This window comes from Camellia sinensis, chromosome 4, assembly GCF_055761805.1.
Source record: "Camellia sinensis isolate YWXY chromosome 4, ASM5576180v1, whole genome shotgun sequence".
In the NCBI taxonomy this organism is placed as follows: Eukaryota; Viridiplantae; Streptophyta; class Magnoliopsida; order Ericales; family Theaceae; genus Camellia; species Camellia sinensis.
In genome coordinates, this window is record NC_138964.1 from 123196815 (window position 1) to 123213812 (window position 16998).

At 38.5% G+C, this 16998-nt stretch overlaps 1 protein-coding gene across 1 annotated transcript; it reads left to right on the forward strand.

Moving 5' to 3' along the window:
• Window positions 1–363: 363 nt before the first annotated feature.
• Window positions 364–10258, forward strand: LOC114295623 (xanthohumol 4-O-methyltransferase). Its single transcript, XM_028239898.2, has 2 exons — window positions 364–1199; window positions 9796–10258. Exons 1-2 carry the CDS (start codon window positions 432–434, stop codon window positions 10093–10095), a joined length of 1068 nt encoding a protein of 355 aa, XP_028095699.2. The 5' UTR covers window positions 364–431; the 3' UTR covers window positions 10096–10258.
• Window positions 10259–16998: the final 6740 nt, after the last annotated feature.

Sequence of the window (16998 nt, forward strand, 5' to 3'; positions counted from 1 at the left end):
CACCCACCCCTGGGTTATATTAAGCTATTTTAGTAGGCTAAAATATTTATGTTTGGGAAGTTGGTTAGATTTTTATTTTTTTAAGTGGATGTGATGTTTGTGAGAGAAAAAGTAAAATAATTATAAATTTGATATAACAAATTTATCTTATTTTAGCCTATTTTATATTTTTATAAATTAGCCTTTGCCAAACACTAACAATATGTGGCTAGATCTCCCCATATGTATATTTGATTAATTTTTAATTTGTGATCAACCAATTAATTTCTTCCTGTTTGCAAATGCAATAATTTACCAACGAAATATGTTTCACTTCCTATATAAAAGCAACACACCACACATCTCTTATCCTCACACCATCACTTCTTCTTTACATACACATACAAACACACAGAGAGACACAGAGAGACACAGAGAGAGAGAGAGAGAGAATGGAAGAGAAGGAAGCTTTAGATGGGGAGGGAATGCTACAAGCCCAAGCAGAGATATGGAAATACATGTACCACTTTGCAGACTCTATGGCACTTAAATCTGCTGTAGAGCTCCGCATAGCAGATATCATACACTCTCACGGCTCCCCAATCACCTTGTCCCAAATCGCCGCCGGGATCATCGACTCTCCTTCCCCAGATATCACCTGCCTGGCGCGTATCATGAGGTTGCTGGTCCGCAGAAAGATCTTCACCGTTACTCCTCAATCAGACGCCGGAGAGGCTCTCTATGGGCCAACCCACATGTCCAGATGGCTTTTACACGGCGCAGAACTCAGCCTAGCTCCAATGCTTATGATGGAGAACGATCACAGGGCATTAGCACCCTGGCATCACCTCAGCAACTGTGTGAGAGAAGGTGGTATTGCATTCCAAAAGGCTCATGGCCGTGAGATATGGGACTATTGTTCCATGAACCCAGAATTCAACAAGATCTTCAATGATGCGATGGGATGTACTGCCAGGATCACGATGAAGGCGATCATGACGGCATACAAAGATGGGTTTTGTGGCGTCGGATCGATGGTTGATGTGGGAGGTGGGACGGGGGCAGCAATGGGTGAGATCGTGAAGGTGCATCCTCATATTAAGGGTATCAACTTTGATCTGCCACATGTCATCGCTACGGCGCCGGAGTACGGTGGAGTTTCTCATGTTGGGGGTGACATGTTTAAGGCAATTCCTAGTGCTGATGCCGTCTTCATGAAGGCAAGATTTATAATCAAGATATGTGTGGAGACTTTCTATTAATGCACTATATAATAATTAGGGTAAATTACACTCACATCTGCTCGAGTTTCAGATGATTATAGGGAGCCATTTCTCAAAATAAGCCAAACTACTAACCTATTTTCCAAACTAAGTCTAGCTTGACCGAAATTCCTAAAATAAGTTGAAGCGTTATTCCAAAACACGTTTTCACTATATTTTTAGCCCAGGCGCGGAAAATGAATAAAATCATAAAAGCGTGGTTACAAATCATGTTTTCGCCATATTTTTAGCCCTGGTGCAGAAAATGAATAAAATCATGAAAGCGTAGTTAGAAATCACGCTTTTAAAGAAAACTATTTTGTAAAGAAAGCGTGACTAGAAACCACGTTTTGAAAGAAAATTACTTTTAAAAGAAAGCGTGGTTTGTAACCACTTTAGTTCCTATCTACGGACACTACAAGAAATTACATTTTTCGCGACCAATGTTTTTGATCGCGAAAAGTGTCATATTTGGTCGCTAAAATCTTTTCGTAACCAAAAATGTGTTGGTCGCGAGTTGGTCACGAAAGTCTCGTCACAAATAGTTTTTTGCGACCAAAGTTATAGTTGGTTGCTAAAAGGGACCATTGTCGACCAAATAATTGGTTGCGGAAAGTCTAATCCATATTAGCCAAAAGGTAACTTTTAGTGACCAAAGTTCTAGTTGGTCGCCAAAAATCAACGCCTTCACACAAAGAAAAATATTCTTTTGCGTTGCCTGGGAGTTGAACTCCTAACCAAGAAGTCACTCTCCATGCGCCCAATCCACTCCGTCAATAATATGCTTGTTGTTCACATATGGCAAAGAAAATATATAACCCATAAAAATTGGGTTATATATTATTTCATAAAACCTTCAATGCCTAAACAAAAAATAAAATGTAATTATAGTAGTACCCTTTTTTTTTAATTTATCCCACCATAACTTTCCGCGACCAACTTATTTTTTGGTCGCCAAAAGGTGATCTTCCGCGACCAAAATTTGTAGTTAGTCACCAATAGTTAAGTCATTCGCGACCAACTTATTTTTTTGTCGCCAAAACGTGATCTTCCACTACCAAAATTTGTAGTTGGTCACCAATAGTTAAGTCATTATTTTTTGGTCGCCAAAAGGTGATCATTCGCGACCAACTTATTTTTTGGTTGCCAAAAGACGATAACCCATCAGCGACCAAAAAAATTTTAGGTGCAGAAAGTGGAATATTTCTGACCAACTGAAAATAGGTGGTCGCCAAAAGTGTTTTTTCTTGTAGTGGGAGCTTCCTGTTGTCGGTGAAGAGGGAGTACTTCTCTCTTTCTCTCTGTTTCTCTCAGCACAAAGCAAACCACGGTCTTAATCTTCTTCTAGTCCGATCTTCATCGCATTGTTCAAATCCAAGTCTTCAATTCCATTTCATCATTTCATGTTTCAAATCACTGCCCTTTTTCTACTATTATTGCCCGTTTGAGCCCCAAAATCCTGTTTCATTTCAATAATAAGATAGTAAAACATTGCTTCTGCAACTTGCTCTGTTGCTCTGGTTATTGAAAATTTCATCCGGGTTTGAGTTAGATCTTGAATTTTCACATTCATCAAATTGGGGAGCGTTCCAAGTCGAAAGGACTATGCGGGTGGTTCCTTGTCTTAGTTTTGGTGGCTTGCATTGTGGTTGCAGTAGTTCTTACTGTGAAAAAGAAGACTACCAAACACTGTCCGCCTCACTTGGGTCCTGTTCCTAGGCCTCCTAGTGCTATTGATAAGCAATACGGCAATGCTCTCAACCTTGCAATGCGCTTCTTTGACGTACAAAAATGTAAGCACTTTATTTTGTTTCATACATTCTACAATGTGGGTTTTGTTTCATTCCAGATCTATATTCAAGCTAATTAATTTTCAGTTTAAAAGCCTGGTTACGAACCACATTTTCTTTTAAGAGCAATTTTTTTTAAAAGTGTGGTTTCTAACCAAACTTTCTTTACAAAACAGATTTCTTTAAAAGCGTGGCTTCTAACCACGCTTTCTTAATTAAAAGCGTGATTTGTAACCACGCTTTTATGATTTTATTCATTTTTCACACATGGGCCAGAAATATGGTGAAAGCGTGTTTTTGAATGACGTTTCAGCTTATTTTGGGAATTTCGGTCAAACTAGGCTTAGTTTGGGAAATAGATTAGTAGTTTGGCTTATTTTGAGAAATGCCTCGATTACAGGACCTGCTCTGTAACTTCAATAATTACATAAATTTCTTTTATTTATTTATTTATTATTTTTTTTTGCTATTATCAAGATTCTCTTTCCATTAATTTACGCCAAACAGTGTTAACTGAATTGTGAAAATAACCATAATATCCTTTACAGTTAATAACTTTTAATTATAATCTACCTATATATTAAATTATCATTTTATTTCTCACACACATACATGTATATATATTTGTATTTCCTTGATTTTGTATTTTTTTTTTACTACAAGTTTTGAACTTTTATAATTTTAATTTCTTTATCTTTCATTTTCTACATGTAATTTTAATTTATTGTAGCGTGATTAGATATTTTTTTTTTACTTTTATTTTATTTTTTAAAATATTATTATTAAGGTGAGAAATATTGACTTATTTTTTAATGATAATTAACATTTGAGAATAATTTTGGATTGTGAAACGATAAAATGATATTTTTTTTTATTTTATATATTTATGAGGTAACATTTGATAATTTTTATAAGTCAATTTTTTTATTATAAATATAAAATGTTATTATGTTTATTTTTCTCAAAAAAATTTAATACACAAATATGTGTACAAAACAAAAGAAAAATTCATATTTCGTAAGTTGCTATGGTATTGGAAGACAGAAAATATATAGAGGCTTTAGGAAAGAGAGAGAGTGAAAGGAAGTGCTGGTAATGGAGCAAGGTGGGTGGATTCCCGTCGTGAAGCAACGGAATAGAAGTGACCCATGGAACAAGGAGGGTAGTAATGGATTGTTCTCTGTCTTTGTGGATAATATACCTTTCAATATGGATCCTAGAGCATTGTATAAACTATTTGCGAAGTTTGGAATAATGAGGGATGTCTTCATACCACAGAAGAGGAGGAAAGCAACAAATTCTTAGTTTGGTTTTGTTAGATTTGATTGCTCGGTAGCGGCTAATGTTGTAGTCTAGAAAGCCGATGGTTTATGGGCGGAGAATAGAGAGCTTAAAGTTAAAATGGCAACATATGGCAAATTCGAAGGTAGAGCAAATCGACGAAATCAGCCTAGAAGGATTATCGAAGGAAATGTAGATAGGGGAAGAAATGGACCAAGTCAATACGGTTTGCAAAGGTCTTTTGCTGATGTTTTGAAAAATGGCGTCAGTATTCTGGTGAGGAAAGCAGTCCATACCATTGAGGTAGATGAAGAAGGGCACGACTGGCTATATGATAGTATACTATTGAAGTTCAAAGCAGAGTTTTCTGTGCAGTGTGTTAAGTCGGTGCTGAAAGAGAAAGGACTGGGGCATGTTTTGGTTAGAAATGGAAGGGGTCGGGTTGTAGTGATGTCCTTTTTATCAATCGATGATATGATGTCAAATCTAGCATCAATCAAAGCATGGTTTCAGGATTAGTGTGAATTTGTCAAAGTTTGTTAAAGTTTGCCCCGAAATAATTCAACATGCCATACTAATGAACATTGACTAATCTATAACAATAATCCTTCCATCATCTCATACATAATAAATGGATTAAATACAAAAGTTCCACTTGCGACATACATTCTAACGAATTAAAAGAACACATGAATTTATAGCATATGAAACATCTAAATCTCAAAACAAATAAATGCCCTTATGAGCTTACATCTTCCAAGGTAATAGCCCGGTTACAGAATGGTCTCTCGAACCCTAACACATTAGCCCTTGGTTCACAGAAGATCACAACAAAATAAGAGCTTTGTACTCTTTACAATTATCCGCACCCTCAACTTGGCGGGATCACCTCGTCTTTACCTGCACCAAAGTCCCGTAGGGGTGAGTATAAAGCCCAGTAGAGAATTCTAATAAAGTATATACAGATATGCAATTCTCAATAAAAATGCAAATGTCAATGCTATGCCATGCCATGCTCCTTTAAAGAAATTTCATTTTTCAATAAAAGCTTGCAATCTCAACACATTTCAAAACTTCCAATTTTAATCAACAGAGGGGTGGTAAATACGGCATTGGTAATCCCTAGGTTGGTGTCTGCAAGTAGACTCTGCGAGTACTACCAAACTGTCATTTTTACCGGTATTAACCGAAAGGCTCGACATCTATCCGCGCGGTTTTCTGGTCTTTCACCATGGACACTCAGGTCAACTTAACAAAATTCATCTACACCCCCTAACCGGGCTTACCATCGTATTTACCCCTTACACATTTCCATAATTCATATCACAGTGTTATTTTCTTTCATGAAATAAATATCTTCCATCAAAATTTACAATGCAAAAATAATAATTGAATGAATATGCAATGCAATGATTTTCCATAACTCATAACATTTCCCCATGTTCAAAGTCTATACAACAATGCCAACAATCACATTTTCCATTACCTCTTTTCATTGCTCTTTCTCAAGATAACCATGTGTCTTCAACACACAACATCAATCTCTCATCAATTTAATCCTTTCGAAGCCACATGTAAGGTTTTCAAATACTAACCTCCACCACTCATAATTCTCACAATCCATTATGCACAACAATTACCCTTTCACAATTAAATATTTTTCATGCATCTAACAACAACTTAAAAATAAATCCTCCATTTTCTTATATCAAGGAGATTACCACTCCTATTACCAAGATGTGAATTCTACACTCACTCACCCATTTTAGCACAAGAAAAGAAGTTTATTCCATGGATTTTTCATATTTTCAAAAAGCCCCAATTTTCTAGGTTTTCACAAAACCCTAACATTGTTCATCTCTCTTATAAAATCCCATCATACACTTCAATCTCAACTCATGTTATCCAAAATTTTAAAAAAATCTTTAAATGAACACAAGATAGAGTTTGTTTTACAAAAATCATCAATCCCTTGAGCCACCAAACCCATTTTCGAAATTTTCAAGGAGAGTTACAAAATCAACCAAAAACTTACCTAAACACCTATATATATATATATATATATCAAAGGAAAACCCCTCTAGGATTTATAAAAGAATTGAGATACAATCCACATTTAAAACTCTCTACGTTTTTTTTTTTTTTTTTTACACAAGATTGAAATCAACAAGGAACTAGAAGAAAACTCTTAAAACCATCATCAAATAGCAAAACTTGTATATATAACTCAAGAATGTCCTGACCTTAAGCTTGATGAAGAGAGAGAGAAGGCGAAACCCTAGCTTTGATAAAAGATTCTTCAACTTTCCACAACACCAAGAGAAGCTTTAGTTCTTGATCTTCAAGATTTAGAGAAAGATGATGAGGATCTTGGCCCAAAGATTGCAAGGATCAAAGAGTTTTGGTGTTTGATGATGTTTTCTACAGAGAAGGAGGAGAGAAATAGGGTTTAGAGAGAGAGAGATATAATAAAATGAGATACAAACAGCCTAAAAGAAGAGAAAAAATAGAGCCGCGGATCTGCCCAGACTGCCACACGTGCGGCACGCATCCCCGCACGTACGGAGCGCCCTCCCCGCATGTGCAGTCCTCACCCCCGCATGTGCGGTGGTCTTGCTGCACCTCAGCCCGCACCTGCCTTTTAGGCATTGTGCAACTCACCCAACTCCCCTCTTCTCGCACGTGCGGCCCTGGGCCCCGCACATGCAGCCCTGGCCCAACAACCCAGAGAAATCCCGTTTCGCTCCTGGTCACTCCGGGCCTAACGTCGCACTCTCCAGAACAAGTGAAATTCAATCATCGAACGAAAACAATAATAAGAACTTTATTTGGAGCAAATATTCCGACGTCTTCAAACTCAACGTGAGCAGAAGAACGGAGTGACGAAGAAGAAGAAGAAGAAGAAGAAGAAGGAAAAGAGAGAGGAAACAAGGACCCGATCGTCACAGAAGAGGTAAAACGGTTAGCAATGAAGCAAGGTAAAGATATGGAAGCAAATGAGACATTGGATGGATGAATGAAAGGGATCAGATGTGTATTAAGCTACAAAAGAACAAGCCACGGTGTTTAAACATTTGTTAAACTAGAAAAAATTTTGCCGGAATCCATGGGGCTACCTGTATTTAGTAGCTTTCATATAAAATTTTTGTTTTAGTTTGATCATGGGGGAAGCTACAAGTAGTGGACGTTGATGAGGTCAAAAAAAGAAAAGAAGAGAAAGGAGGAGAAGGAAAGAAAAATAAAAATGAAAGGCTACTAATGGCTGGGATGAATGGAGTAGAGAGAGAAATAATTGAATAGCATTATTTATCAATTTGAAGATGTGCTAGGAGCATTTTTGTCTTAAAAATAGTGTTACTCTCCTTACAAGTGCGTGACTCTCAAAATGTATTATCTTGAACGGAAAAGCTAACTGTGTCTTTTAGTCCACAAACCACATAGGAGTTATGTGGTGATTTCTAAATATCAGGGGGGCAATGTACCCAACCCAAACTACAGGGGGTAAAGTGAAGTTTGCCTTTTAATATATAAGGGCAATCTTTGAATCTTTTATCCATATTAGATGACGTCAGTAAGACGTCATCATATTCTGTTAAATAAATTAACAGAAGATTAATGGTGGAAAATCTTAATAATAGTTTCAAAAGTAAAGGTGATTTATGTAGTTATTGAAATTATATGAGAGGCCTCCATGATTGTTAAAAACCTTAGGGGATATGAGTGTAATTTATCTTAATAATTATATTAAATTAACACAATTATTTTTAATTAAAAGAATCCATGGGATCCACCATCTCCATACAGTGGCACACTTTTCATTTTCCATCACAATATTACGAACAGAATGTACAAAACCGGATGATTGCCCGTATTTTCACAATATGCTATTCAATATTAAAATATGTGCATAGAGGGAAAAATTATGATGCATATTTTTCAAATGGTATACGTCATATGCATCTTATAATTAAAATAAAAAAATGTTATAATTTTAATTTTTTGAGTCATAATTTTTTTTAAAAAAAATTATAATAAACACAATTTGAGATATAACTAAAGAGTTCACGAGTCATAACTAAAGTACTGTCGCAATTAAAAACAAAATTGATCATAACTAAAGAAAAAATGACGTAATTAAAAATGAATATAGTATATAATCTTTTCAAATAGATGCATAGTAAAACTTCAAGTGCATAAATAATGCACTAATAATTAGAATTTTCAACATTCGTACAATTATATGTTATGAGTACAATTTAAAATTTTAAACTTCCTACAGTTATAAAGTTTTCTAATCAATATATATTATTATGAGCACTATGGGCGACAAAAATTGATCACTATTTTTGCCATGAGAATCATGATGGACGGCCTGTGTGAGGCGACTTCAATCTTTAAATTTAAAAATAGTAATAATAAAAAAATAATTTTTCCAGATGGAAAACTGTCAAAAGCCAAAGCTTAGAAAGAAATCGAACCTGCATCAACCCAGCAAGGTTAGCTATGGACGCCAGAACCTCTTCCATTCGAAATAGTAAGCCTGCGAAAGAGACAGCCATACAAGCCAAACAGTGCCCCCCAACAAACATGTGATACCTTGAAGATACCTTGCAAAATAACACACAACTTGTATAATTTCTATGACCAAATGCCCAAAGATTGCTAAATCAAATGCATATATATCCCCTGCTGGAGCACACCAATATCTCGTCAACTAGGCACAAGCGACAGTGCACATGAGCACTCTGAAAATTCTAAGAGTTAAAAAAAAAAAAAAAAAAAAAAAAAAAAAAACTCTAGATATAAATAAAACTATATCAAAATATATACATCAAATTTATTTCAAATATGTCACGTGGGTTAAAATTTATCTGTGGCCTGCGAGTTAACCAAACTCATTTAACATAGATTTGAGAATTTGTACCACAGAATATAATTAACAATCAACACAAAAAACTCTTGCTATATATATAGCATTCCTAACACAAACCTTGCCCTGAGATAGCTTGGCAAGGACACAATTTTCTTTTATACTATTAAATGTAGGAAATTTCTATTATACACACCCTTTATGTCTAGTTATAACTTTTGTGGTCTATAAATACGTTCGATTGATATCAGTTATAACTCATTGTAGTATTAATTATGATTTGTTGTGCTTTTATTTTAGTTATGATTGAAAATGACTTTTATTATTCCTCAAGTAGTATTTGGTTATGATTCCTAGTTATGATTTGATTATATTTTATTGTGATGCTAGTTATAATCTATTTTGATTATTATTTTTGTTATGACTAAAAATGTCTTTGGTTATGTCTTATGACTCATTATTTTTTTTAGTTATAACTAAAAATGATTTAATTATAAGATTTGTAGTATCAATTTCACAAATGTCATAATATTTGGAAACAAGAAGAGAAAATAAGGAATAAAAACATTACTAAACAAAATCGGTGATGCCTAACAATTATTTGTGAATGCAGTGGATAATGCATGATTGGAACGACGAAGGTTGTGTTAACATCCTGAAAAATTGTCGGAAAGCAATACCTGAGAAAACCGGAAAGGTGATTATCATTGATGTAGTTCTAAATCCGGAAGGTGATGGCATGTTTGATGATACAAGATTGGTGTTTGATCTGCTAATGATTGCTCACAGTTCGGGTGGAAAAGAGAGGACTGAGCTTGAATGGAAGAAAGTATTGGAGGAAGGAGGTTTTCCGCGTTACAATGTTATCAAAATTGCAGCTTTTCCCTCAATAATTGAGGCTTTTCTGGAATGAATTTTTCATCTCCATTTTAGCTACAAAATGCTATGTAACCTAAACCAGTTGAACATGAGACGGGTTTCAAATCTTTTTATCCTTTTGTTTTAAATTATTTATAAGTGTTGAATCATGTCTCGAATTTTTACATTTTGACGTTATTTTGTGATTCACCTATTATTTACGTTGTTTGGTTTTAATTTTCTGAAAATTGAGTTTTTTATTTTTTGTGAATATTTTGGATAAATTACAAATACACCCCCTGAGGCTTACTTAAAATACGAATTGCCCTTATGGTTTGGAAAATTACAAATACCTCTCTGTCAGAATTTGTTGTTTAACAAGAATTAATTGAAAGGGTGAAATTTCTAACCGTTCACCTATACAATAATAAAATTATCTGAATTATTAATTGAAATAAAATTTTAACATTATTAAAAACTGTTAATTAACTTCATGATTTATTAATAAAAGGACCTATTTGTTATGAAATTAGAAACCTTAAAGGGCATAATGTAATTTCTAGAACACATGGGATAATTTGTAATTTAAGTAAACCTTAGGGGGTGTGTTTGTAATTTACACAAATATTTTTTAAAATTTTAAGAAATTCCTTTTACTCTTTTTTTTTTTTTTTTTAATCAGCAAAAAAAGGAGCTTTATTGTTAATAATCAACATGAACACATATGACCAAACATCAAAGATAGAGCCAATAGCAAAAGCAAATTGAGCACTTACCTAATCCCAACTAGGTTGGCACAAAGTGTGACGCCTTGAAATAAATGCTATAAATCCATTCAAGACCATATGTAAATAACAATATGAACCAGAGTGTAATATTCTTCATTTCATGAGAGTTAATGGTACAAAAGAGTTTAGCAAAATAAATGCCCTATAAACTTACATATTTCTAAAACCATGCTTGCTTACAACAAAAGCGAATATAAATCTAATACATGTAATGTCCTTGGCTTGAATCAAAACAATAACATATTATGCAAAAGAGAAGCCTTCAGCTCTGATTCCTCCCAAGCTATTGCCTTGGCAGAGACATATCACCAACACCTGAAAATGTTTTTCTCATATAGGGTGAGCCAAAGCGCAACAGGAATAATCTAACACAATAAATGAATCTTAACAAAGGTATAAATGTAATAAGCATATACAATGTCCATGATGAAATCATTCACAACTCTTTTGCAAAATCTTACTATGTCAAATTTATATCTCAATTCATTTTATCTCAATTCATAAGACATTCACTATTTCATTCAGACAACCAAACTACAAGTGCAACTTGGTAGTTCTCTAACCAACGTAGGCATTATACAAATACTTTAATTTTTTCATTTTATGGATATTTCATCTGCGGGAATAGGCACCCATGTATACACACGGTTTTCGAGACTTTTACCCTGGACATACAGGCCAACTTTATTCAATAAAGTCCATCCCCTTTCTTCTCCCAAGCATCATACATTTGCAATGTATTAAAGACATAGTCATGTTCAATGACAATGAATGAATGATTAGTTTCAATTCACCTAATCTTCATGCAATTTCTACAAGAATCATAGTTGTCCTCCACCAATAGCCCAAAATAGATGTTTTTAAATAGATTTACAATCTCCATGACAGATAAACTATTCAAACTTCCTTAGGTGAAAGGTAATACATATCCAACTTCACCATTTATATAAACATCCAACCAATTTCTACTTTTTATACCAATTTCAATTATTTATACAAAATAGCAAATTGAAACATTTTAGGGCAAAACTTCTCTTTCTTCCTAATCCACTCCAAGTATCAAAATTAACAAATTCACACTGTGGGGGCCGAATATTGGGGATCGTAAAGAGGCCGAATGGCTGAACTTGGAGAGTTGGAATAAAAATATAGTATTCAGCTTCGTGCCACAATTTCAAATCCTACCCTATTCGGTCAAAAGGCCAGTTGGGTAAGGGGCCGAGTGAAAAGCAGTTTGCTTTACAAGAAGTCGAATGGCGAACTAAAGGTAGGCCCAGCCCGAGGCCCAAGAAAGAAAATATATAAATAAAAGAGCATCAGCCAGAAAGTGGTATGTGAGAACTATTATGCTTAACTTAGAATACAAGTAATCTTGAGTGTAGAGAGAATACAAGCAACCTTGAGTGTAGAGACTGACTTGCCCGTCGGAGTGCTAATTCCGACACCCCTGACCAGAGTGTTTGTTCCTTTTCAGGTGACTAGCAGAGGATCCGTAGCGTCCCCCTGGATCAGAAGAGTATTTCCAAACCACTTCTCCACAATTGGCGCCGTTTGTGGAAATACTCAAACACATCCATGGCGGGCGTAACGGAAGACCCACCGATAGTCACTGATGAAACCACGCAGAGAGATGACCTCACTCCAGCAAACATGCTTGGACTGGAAATTATCCCCGCAAGACGCGCTTTGAACTTCGCCTCACCCTTAACTCTAGAGCAAGAAGCAATGTAAGCGATCATGGAACAAGCAAAGCAAAACGAACAAAGGTTGGAGAACATGATCGCAGAGAATGAACATCTCCGTCAGGATTTGGCCTTGGAGGTGGCGAAGTCCCAACAAGCTGTATGCTAAGGCCTGGAACGACCTGTGAGGGCAGGTGGTTGACGATCTCGAGCCCGACAACACGACACTGATAGCAACTCCGACTCATTATCCCCGGAGCCCAAGAAGAAGGGGCTATCTGAAAATTCTAGTTCCTCTGAAGAGAGTCCACGTATAAGGCATAAGCGCAGAAGAAACAGCTTAGATGGAGAAGACTAGCATGATCCCTTTGTACGACGAATCGCTAGGGCAGTTCTGCCCAAAAAGTTCAAAGCTCCGTCGTTCACTCTCTATGATAGAAAATCAGATCCCACCGATCACATCCATCACTACAAGCAAGCCATGACATTGCATGCAGATGACGAGGTCCTTATGTGCCGAATATTTCCCATCAGTTTGGGACCATTGGCTGTCAGGTGATATTATAAACTGGAGCCGGCTTCGATCAAAAGCTTCCATCAATTACAAAAATCTTTCAGGGCCAGATTCATCACCAACAAGGTCCAGTTGAAACAAGCCGACTCTCTCTGGGCAATGCAGATCCAGCCAGGAGAAACACAAAGAGCGTATTCGGCGCGGTATTGCGAGTGCTTTGATCTTGTTGATGACGCTTGCAATGACTCCATGGCCATCACCGCCTTCAAAATGGGTTTGCATCCTGATAGTGCTCTCCGCAGTTCTTTGACTAGAAGACCCCCCAAGACTGTCTGGTCATTGATGAAGAAAGTTGAAGAATACTGCAAAGTGGAAGATGACGCTTTGCGAGTTAAAGCCGGGAACACGGCCAACAAAACAGCTCCTTCTGAAATTGCTCGGCCAATAAATTCTATACCACCTCAGAGCCCTGAACCATGGCATTGGGCCAAACGAGACAAGAGACGGGATTCCCGTCGATCAAGCGACCAATGCTCCCACCGAGAAAATGAACAGCTGCAAGTTGACAGCAGGCGCACGAGGAGCACTGACAAGAAATATACGAAGTTGACAGAGCCGATCAGTGTGGTTATGTCTAAAATCCAACACCTTTCGTTCTTCAAATGGCCGTCGAAAATGGTGGGACCTCCCGACACGAGAAGACGAGATAGACGGTGTGAGTATCACAAGGACCATGGCCATGATACTAAGAGTTGTTATGCACTGAAGGATCACTTGGAGGAATTGGTACAAGATGGCTGGCTACAATGGTACGTCCTAAAAGACAACCCGACCAAAGCAATAGCCTTAAGACAAGATTCACCTCCGCTCGACATGATCCACATGATATACAGCTTGCCAATGTCATCGGCGGTGCATACGATTCAGTCGAACTCCGACCTTCAAAACCAACTCACTCCGGCTAAACGGCCTATGAAGCCTCGGGCATTACTTTTGATGATTCAGATTTGGCCGGAGTAACACTGCTCCACCTTGATCCCTTGGTAATTGAGTTACACGTAAACTGGTTCACAGTTGAGCGCGTACTCATTGATCCGGGGAGCACATCGGAGGTTATGTACTATAAGACATTTACCAAACTCGGCTTCTCTAAATCGGATCTCTCTCTAGCCCCATATCCACTATTCGGCTTCAATGCCAATCTAGAGTATCCGTTAGGGAAGATCACACTACCCGTTCGAGCAGGCTCCCGAACAGTGGATGTGGAATTCTTGGTCGTCAAGCTGCCGTCGCCGTATAATCTCATCATGGGGCGATCTTTGTTGCATACTATGTAGGCCGTGCCAAGCACCTATCGTCAGCTGCTACATTTCCCAACAGAACGCGGTATTGAGCAAATTCGTGGTTCCCAGAAATAGGCACAAGCATATTATCTGCTTGCTGAAAAAATGCCAAAGGAGCTGCAGGTGAATTCTATTGAGGTGCCAGATCGAGAGAGCCTCGACGATGTTGGGCGGCTCCCAAATGAAAAGGCCACGGAAGGCTTAGACCGAGTTAAAATCGATGGAAGCCCAGACAAATTCTTCATGGTCGGCGCATCCCTAAATCAGGCCGATAGACAGCAGCTAATCTCTTTCCTGCTCAGCAACATCGATGTCTTTGCGTGGACTCCATATGAGATGCCGGGTATAGATCTATCTATTTCACAACACCGTTTGAATGTTGATCCTAAGTGCAAGCCGATCATTTAGAAAAGCTGGCGGTCAGCCGCAGAGCACACTGCCGCCATTGTTGAGGAGGTTGACAGGCTGCTTGACGCCGGGGCAATAAGGGAAGTGACCTACCCTACATGGCTCTCTAATACAGTGGTGGTGAAGAAGAAAAACGGGACTTGGCGAGTGTGCGTCGATTTCACTGACCTAAACAAAGCCTGCCCCAAGGATTGTTTTCTCCTACCCAGAATTGACCAACTTGTAGATGTGACGACACGCCATCAACGTATGAGCTTCCTCAATGCTTATAGAGGCTACCATCAAATCGCCATGCATCCACAGGACTAGGACAAAACTGCATTCCTCACCCCAAGAGGAACCTACTGCTGCAAGGTTATGCCTTTTGGGCTGAAGAATGCAGGGGCAACCTACCAAAGACTGGTCACTGTCATGTTCAATGAGCAACTCGGCTACACTATGGAAGTGCACATTGACGATATGGTGGTCAAGTCCAAGGAAGAGCAGAATCATATAGCCGATCTGGAAGAGACATTCGGCATTCTACGCAAATATAGAATGAAGCTGAACGCTTCCAAATGTGCGTTTGGGATCGGCTCTAGAAAATTCTTGGGATACATTGTCAACCACCAAGGAATCGAAGCCAACCCAAGGCAAATCACAGCAATCCTACAACTCAGCTCCCCTCGATCGGTCAAGGAAGTTCAGAAGTTAATGGGGATAGTCGCCGCACTCAACAGGTTCATCAGTCGGTCCACAGATCATTCTCGACAATTCTTTCATACACTACGGCAGGGCAAGGCCTTTGAATGGTCCACCGAATGCGAAGCCACTTTCAACGGCCTCAAGACCTACCTCCGCTCAGTGCCACTCTTGACAACACCTGCTGCTGGTGACCCGCTCATTTTGTATCTGGCAGTTTCTGACTGGGCCGTCAGCACCGTACTGATAAAGGAAGAACTGGGGGAGCAGCGACCAGTGTATTATGTGAGCAAGGCAATGGTTGACATCGAAACACGCTACCTTCTGCTGGAAAAACTCATCCTAGCCCTAGTCATGGCGGTAAGAAAATTGATGCATTACTTCTAGGGACATAGCATTGGGGTGCTAACAGATTATACCTTCTGATCAGTACTACGAAGTGCAGAAGCATCAGGACGTGTTTCAAAGTGGGCTCTTGAACTCGGTCAGTATGACATTCAGTTTCTACCTAGGACCTCAATCAAGGGACAGGTGCTTGTCGACTTTGTTGTCGAATTCACTGGGGGTCTTTGCCGATTTCAAGTCTGTTGAGATTCGGCTAGAGCCGAACTGGAGAATTTATGTTGGGGACATTTGGCAGTTGTACTGTGATGGATCATCCAATCAGCAGGGCAGCAGAGCTGGACTTGTAATCATGGCTCCCAACGGCACAATAATTGAGCAGGCCGTCAAGCTCGGCTTCGAAGCATCAAATAACGAAGCCGAATACGAAGCCCTTCTAGCCGGTTTACAGAATGCACATCTTCTGGGTGCTTGGCGTTTGTTTGTATTTTGCGATTCAAAACTGGTGATCAATCAGCTAAAGGGGGAGTACGCAGCAAGAAACGACCGTATGGCGGCTTACATGAAAATGGCCAACTCCTTGCTGGCAAAATTTGACCATCATGAATTAAACCAGATAACACGTGATCAGAACACCCATGCAGATGCCCTTGCTTGCCTAGCCTCCGCCATTAATTCAGAGATTAAACGGACCATCGAAGTAGGTTTCATCCCTGAGCCGAGCATTGGCCCTTCGGAGGAAGTCTAGGTCAATGTTATAGAATCTGGACTGAGTTGGATGGATCCCATCGCCGCATTCTTGTCTTCCGAATAGCTCCCAGAGGACAAGAAAGAAGCGCACAAGCTGCAAAACAAAGCCCTGCGTTACTACTTGGATCAGCAAGGAAAACTTTACAAAAAGTCCCTTTCTGGCCCATACCTAGTATGCGTGCATCTAGACAAAGTTGAAGAGCTTCTGGCCGAAATACACGAACGCAGTTGCGGCGCACATTCTAGCAGGCATTCTTTGGCCCATCGAGCTATAACACAGGGGTATTATTGGCCGACAATGAGATCTGATGCTAAATGCTATGCAAACAAATGTGAACGATGCTAGAAGTTTTCCCCGTTAACCCATCTGCCTGCTGAAGAGTTGAGCTCTATCACTAGTCCTTGGCCATTTGCCCAATGGGGGCTTGATATTGTAGGACCATTACCGAG

Coding starts and splice junctions, on each gene's coding strand:
- LOC114295623 (XM_028239898.2), top strand. CDS start 432: ATGGAAGAGAAGGAAGCTTTAGATGGGGAGGGAATGCTACAAGCCCAA. Junction 1,200..9,795: donor CTGATGCCGTCTTCATGAAG/GCAAGATTTATA, acceptor TTGTGAATGCAG/TGGATAATGCATGATTGGAA.